At 32.5% G+C, this 6,873-nt stretch overlaps 1 protein-coding gene across 1 annotated transcript; it reads left to right on the top strand.

Moving 5' to 3' along the window:
- Positions 1 to 443: 443 nt before the first annotated feature.
- Positions 444 to 1,651, top strand: LOC143565606 (uncharacterized). Its single transcript, XM_077052534.1, has 3 exons — positions 444 to 488; positions 561 to 1,033; positions 1,099 to 1,651. The coding sequence occupies exons 1-3, from the start codon at positions 444 to 446 to the stop codon at positions 1,649 to 1,651; spliced, it is 1,071 nt and encodes a 356-aa protein (XP_076908649.1).
- Positions 1,652 to 6,873: the final 5,222 nt, after the last annotated feature.

Below are 6,873 nucleotides of genomic sequence, written 5' to 3'. Positions count from 1 at the left end.
ATAGGAAAATACAAGAAGATATCCTAAAAAAGTACCAGTGCAAAGTGAGTCCTGGTCAATGTGGTAGAGCAAGAGATAAGGTATTGAATGACTATGAGGGTGGGTTGAAAGAGCATTATGCAAGACTTTCAGATTATCAAGCAGAGATATTGGAAACAAACCCGAGGAGTACTGTGAAGATGGCTGTGGAAACGATGCCAAATGGAGAAGTTTATTTTAGTGGTTACTATATTTGTTTTAAAGCTGTTAAAGATGGGTGGATCAGTGGTTGTAGGAAAGTTATTTGTTTAGATGGATGTTTTCTGAAAAATCATGGTCAGTTACTCTCGGCTATTGGAAGAGACGCGAATAATCATATTTTTCCTTGAGCATGGGCTGTTGTGTCTGTTGAGAATAAAGAAAACTGGAAATGGTTTCTTAATCTATTACTGGTTGACATTGAAATGGAATGTGGACTTGGACTAACTCTAATTTCTGATCAACATAAGGTACTTTGTACTTATTGCACACCTATCTATATGTTGTTTATAACTTCTATGTTATGTTTTTGTATTGAATAGGCAATTATAGAGGCCGTAAAGGATGTATTTCTAAATGCCGAGCACAAGCAGTTTACAAGACACATTTATGCTAACTTTATAAAGAAATTTCGTGGGCTTCAATCTAAAAATTTGTTTTGGGCTGCTGCAAAGTCCACTAGTAAGCAATGGTTTGAAAGGCATATGGAAGAGTTGAAAACCAATAGTAAGGGTGCGTATGATCATCTTATGAAAAGAAATCCGATTACTTGGTCAAGAGCTTTTTTTGAAGTTGGTAGGGCATGTGATGCATTCGAGAATGGAATGAGTGAAAGCTTTAATTCGTGCATACGAACCGCACGAAGGAAGCCCATTATCAGTATGTTAGAAGATATTAGAAGATTTGTGATGCGTAGAATGTTCTTAATGGCGAAAAAATCGGAAAGATTTGAACATGAAGTCTGCCCTATAATCAGAAAAAAACTAGAAGATATTAAAAAGAAACAAAGGGAATGGTTATATTTTTATCTTTTTCTTATTTTGTAATGAATTTTAATAGACTTTTGGGTTGATGATGTAGGCACTATGAAGTTACTCCTAGCGGTAACGACATATTTGAAGCAAGGAGTGAAAAAAATGCATATGTAGTGAAGATTCGGGAACAAACTTTCACGTGCAGATCATGGCAATTGTCAAGCATCCCTTGTGTTCATACGGTAGCAGCTTTAGGGTTCATCAACATAAAGCCAGAAACTTATGTTAGCAATTGGTTTACAAAAGGCGTGTTTAAGGAAACATATAAACATTGTATCAAACCGTTGAAAGGAAGTATGCATTGGCCTAAGACAGATGATATTAAACCCCTACCTCCAAAAGAAAGACGAATGCCCGGTAGACCGTCAGTGAAAAGGAAAAGAGACCCTTTAGAGAAAGAAAAGAAGAACAAAAAAGAAAAGAAGAACAAAAAAGTTGGAACTGCAAGAAAGGTGACTTGTCAAAACTGCAAAGAAACTGGACATAACATTAGGTCTTGCACGAAGGAGAAAAAAGATCCACAACCAAAGGTGGTAAGAGCAAAAGGTAGAAATAAAAAAGAAAAGTCAAGAAGTGTGAGCCGCGAGGGGGTAGAGTAGGTGATTATACTCGGTTGCACACATTTTAGGTATACTTAGTCTCTGTTTGTGGGGTATTTGGGGTATTTTTGACCCATTTGGGCTTATCAGAATCGTTTGGATTTATTTTGGTTTATTTTGACATGCTAAGATTTTTTGTGTATTTTGATTGTTTGAGCATTTAAGATGTTTTTGTATACTTTGGTTTATTTTGACATGGTAAAGTTGAAATTTTATCATTGTTTAGTCATGTTCTTGCATAACAATATAATTAAAAGGTTCGTAATTTTTCATATTTTTGTTAAAAAAGTGGTATTATTTAAAAGGTTGTAATATTAGAGAAGGTGTTTTTTTTTGCCATTAAAAAAATATTTTTTGAACATTTTAGCAATTTTTTAAAATTTTCTCAATTTATTGCAATATTTCGAAATACGTTTTGCAAATTTTCGGAATTTTAAAATTATTTTTCATAATTTTTACTAATTTTCGCAACCTTTAAAAGTTATTATGCAGGTCAAATTAATTTAAAAACGAAAAAAAAACCTAGATTACCTACTATGCAGGTAAAATATCTAGGATTGGAACAAAAATGAAACTTTAGTGACCTGATTGGAACAAAAGATTTTATGAGTGACTTGATTGGAACAATTTAGAAACCTGGTTACTATTATATGGAGTAATCCTTTTTAAAAATTGAAATTGAAACGGGGGTTTTTAAATGCGGGCTGTGGTATGTGGTCACATCTTAAAAGACTAATTTAGGCCCAATATAATGGTGCTGAGTGCTGACTATGAGTTATAGTGTTATACCAAAATGCTAATGGGCTAAACTACGCCAGTTTCGTAAGGCCCATATAAAATTTAAAACAGCTAAAGCCCAGTTTAGGCTTTACTCATTTTTTCAAAAATTTTCTTTTCTCTGTTGTTTTTACTTTAGTATTTCTATGACATCTTCAAAAACCATTAAAAGAAAGATATATAGGCTAGTTTGATTGAGTCAGAAGTGAATTGGTTTGGTTTAAGGCTTGAAAAGTAGGCTTTCGCGTTTGGTTTGTGTTCTAAAAACCGGCCCGTTAAAACAAACTGGCCGGGATACTATAAAAAATAAATAGATTTCTTTGTATCTATATAGATTTAAAAAATAAATAAAAATAACAATAACAATTATAATAGTTATTTATAAAAGATAGTTTTGATATTATAAAAGAAAACTTTAGACCAAATACAATATTGTTCAAATATTTTTACTTACAATATGTATAAGCTATTAATTAAATCGGCCGACTTCGTGCTCTTATTGTTTTTATTGGAAACCCATCTAATACTTAAAATGTAAAGATTTTGAAGATCTAACGATAATCCTGTTAATCAAAAAGCTAGCCTAAGAGCATTCATAATCCGTCTATTAAATTCAGTGATGAGCTTTTTATAATATAGGAAGTGGTTTAGAGTGTTGTGAGTGAATGATAAAGAAAATATAGTGATTTTTCTGTATATTCGAAAAGTTCCTGTAACACCCTATAAATTTTTTAATATATTTTAAAACTGGTTAATAAGATAGAAAATGCAATGACATACAGTATGTATAAAAAGGTATCGATTAAATAAGAACAAGATTTTCAACCCGCACGTTGCGGCGGACGGGCATTGAGGTGATATACAAAGTGTAAACTATAGTAATTTATAAACGAAACCAACTCAAGGTAATCATAAAAGGCGAACACAGCAAAGACAACCTCACTTCAGCAGACCACCACCACGCAATTGCCACAAAGGGTTCAGAAAAGGAACCCGACAACAATCAGGGATGCGAATGCTCTGAAACAACGATTCACCAAAAGACAACCGTTTTGTCTAGTGCCATCAATCCATAAAAATGATCGAACTAAATTATGAATATCCTAGCATATGATCATAAAAGCAGTATATGGTTTGAGGGAGTGGAGCTCGGGTTCACGGTGAACACCGCAGCCGCCCCCTAAATTTTACCCGGCGGTTATAAGGTGAGGGTTCTACTCTCTCTTCTCTGGTGATGATTGCAACTAATTTCTGTTTGTTTTCTTCCTTTTATTTCATTGTAGCAGGCGTTCAAAGAAAAGGTAGAGGAGGGAGTGAAGGAGGTAGGCAAAGGCTTTTCTTTTCTTTTCTGTTTTGTCTTTGTTTTTTTAAAGTGAACTTCGTTAACAATCCAACAACACTACAGAAAGAGACATGGCACCTCCATACAGCTCCAAGATGTCACTAACGAATTTTTAACAACAAGTTTGAACTCATAATAAAAGTCAAAAACCGATGAAATTGAGAATAGTATTTTTATTTGTGTTTTATTGAACAAATGCTGTTAATCATTATGTATTTTTAAATTTATAATGTATGCATTTTTATTTATTTTTGAGTTTTTAAATTATAATTCTTCAGATATTTTAAATTAGAAAATAAAATTCTTTAAGATAGTTTGGATGAATCATTGCCAACTCTTACTATAGTCTAGGGTGGTTGAGTGTAAAAATGACATGATAGTGTATGATTGGCCAGTGCTTAGACTGAACGTAGTGCATATTTTCGGGGCGCTAAAATTGCTTATATGGCTGTCAAATTATAGATAAATACCACTACACCATTTCCTATCCTTTTGCCAGCCCCTTTGTTCGCCAGCGGCTTGACAGGCTCCAATTGGTGAGCACATTTAATATAGTACCAAATATTGATTTCTTTACAAAGCAAAGAATTTTGCATTAAATGTATTTTTATATAATTCACTCAATTTCTCAAAGTTTACTCTTTAAATCTCCCATATTTTATAAAAAGAAATGGATCAACGACTCATGCTGTATTTTCTTAGATGGATAAGACGGTGATAATTGAAGATTATTTATTAAAATACCTTTTGTAAGATCATGCTATGTTCCGACATCATTTTCATATGAGTCGCCAATTAATTTCGAGCGAAGGAAGAACGAAATTCGCACCAACGAGTTGGCATTTTTTTTAATTGCTCTAGTATCTTTTTTATTTTTTAATTTCAAGTATCTTTTTTTTTCTTATTTCAATTATCATTTTTTTCCTATGTCATGTACCTTTTATTTTACTAAACTGTTGTGTGGTTTTATTATTTAAAATAATATGTTTATTTAATATCAAAACGTTAAGTAAACTAAAATTGGTCGAGTTATAATTGTAATTAGTTAAAACTATTACACTTGATTTAAAAAGGAGTTTTAGTGAATTAATTATTGCCTACATGACACCTAAATGGCATTTTTAACTAGATAATTAGCTAAAGCCACTACAAATAGTATTAAGATAGTTTCACTACCCTTAGACCGCCCGTAATGGAGCGTTAACTCCTTTGTATCACAATAGAACACGCAAACACATCCATTGCATATTAGCGTTAAATGGGCTTAAATCTTTTATGGCGTGCTTTAAATAACGTTATTGTGATTTATGATCCTTTAATATTTTATATGGGAAAATACAAACAACCATTTCATCATTAATTACATTGATATCTTCTAGAAAATAGCAAATGTAACTTTTTAAGTTTTATGTTTATTTAAAAACAATTGAATGAAAAGATGATTGAACATTTTCTTTTAACCAAATGTTCCATCTTAAACCTTCCAAGGCATTTCATTTGAAATGAAATTGTTTATAAATGCTCCATTTAATTTGGAAGGCTCAACAATATGAACGTTGTCAACCGGAAGATTAGTTTGAAATGAAATATTTTATTTTTATTGGTTATGTTTTTTTTAATGAAATGTTTTATGTTTTATTAAATTTGTATTTTTAATAAAGTATTTTAAGTTTTTTATTAAGTATTTTTAGGTTTCCTTTTAAGTTTGAAAATTATTGAATAAAAAGAATGTAAAAGTTTCTAATTAGTGAGTGAAAGTGCATGAACGGGCTTAAACCATTACACCATGTTTTAGCTAAAAATTCCCCCGCTGACATGGTGTCCATATGACAGTAAGGCTATCCGCTATGGTGAGGGGCTTCAAAGCCCCTCTACGATGTCATGTTATCGCCTCGTAGAAAACGTGGCTTTGAAGCCCGCCCCACTATGGTTTAATGCCCCTTGGGCGCCGCCAATATATATATATACATATACATATATATATATGTGTGTGTGTGTGAGAGTGATGAAGAAAGAGAGGGCCCACCATCACTACTTTCGCGCCGGTCTTCCTCTTGGCTCTTCTCCCCTCCGCTCCCCCACCGACGGCGCCCCGCGGCGATGTTCCGCACCCTCCGAATAGCGCCCATAACGGATAGTCTAACTGCCCCTAAAGTGCTTGAACCACTACGCATGATCTTAGATAACCATTCCCTCCACCAGTCCACCCTCAAAGTCTTACACTAAAAGTAGTATATGGTTTATGAATATCCAATGAACATAAAAAAAAAAAAGAAAAACGAATATAGAACTAACTTTATTTATTAGAGCTGATAACTATTATAGTTAGTCAAAGATGTTACATACTATCCACATATTTGAACCAGTTCGTATAATACACGAGTTAAAAAATTATTTTAAAACATATAAATAAATATAATCTATGAAATTTCAAAAATCAAACACATATGTAACAAAGTAGCTTAAATTGACATAAAGATGAAAATATATTTAAAAAATTATTACAAATTTCTAAACGTTTATGTGTATACAACATTAATGTTGTATTTGGTATTTAAAAATAATCATCAATATCTAGGATAACTTTGAGGTCATCTCGTCTTTTGGAACAAACTTCTACATTGTCTTTACATTAACACCCATAAATTTGACCTCTATGGCTCATGCTCTTTTTTGCTCCATTTCATCGCCATATCTATTATATTGTAAAAAAATAGTTATAACAGTACACCCTCTTTTTAACATTGTTCACATAAAAACAATACGATGAACCGGAGCTATTAAGACACTACCAAGATCATAATCAGACTTGATATTTGGAATCTTGAGTAACAGTACCAATCATATTTACCTAATTTGGATCGTTGATATGGTACCCTTGAAAGCATACACGTGCTTCGCTTGATAGTACACATGAGAGGCTATCTGGTAAAAAATGTGTAAAAATGAGCTATGATTTATTACAATTGGGTCACTTCTCAGGTGGGTCAAAATGGATTATGGTTTGATAAATAATTACTGGAGTAATTCATAAGGATCGTGATATTGACACGCTAACCCATCTATTTTCACACCTCTTAATATGCTCCGTATTGTCCAATAA

This window comes from Bidens hawaiensis, unplaced genomic scaffold (assembly GCF_021521415.1).
Source record: "Bidens hawaiensis isolate Kalapana, Puna unplaced genomic scaffold, B.hawaiensis_p1.1 tig00022487_1, whole genome shotgun sequence".
Lineage (NCBI taxonomy): Eukaryota > Viridiplantae > Streptophyta > Magnoliopsida > Asterales > Asteraceae > Bidens > Bidens hawaiensis.
This window is presented reverse-complemented; position numbering and strand designations above follow the sequence as displayed.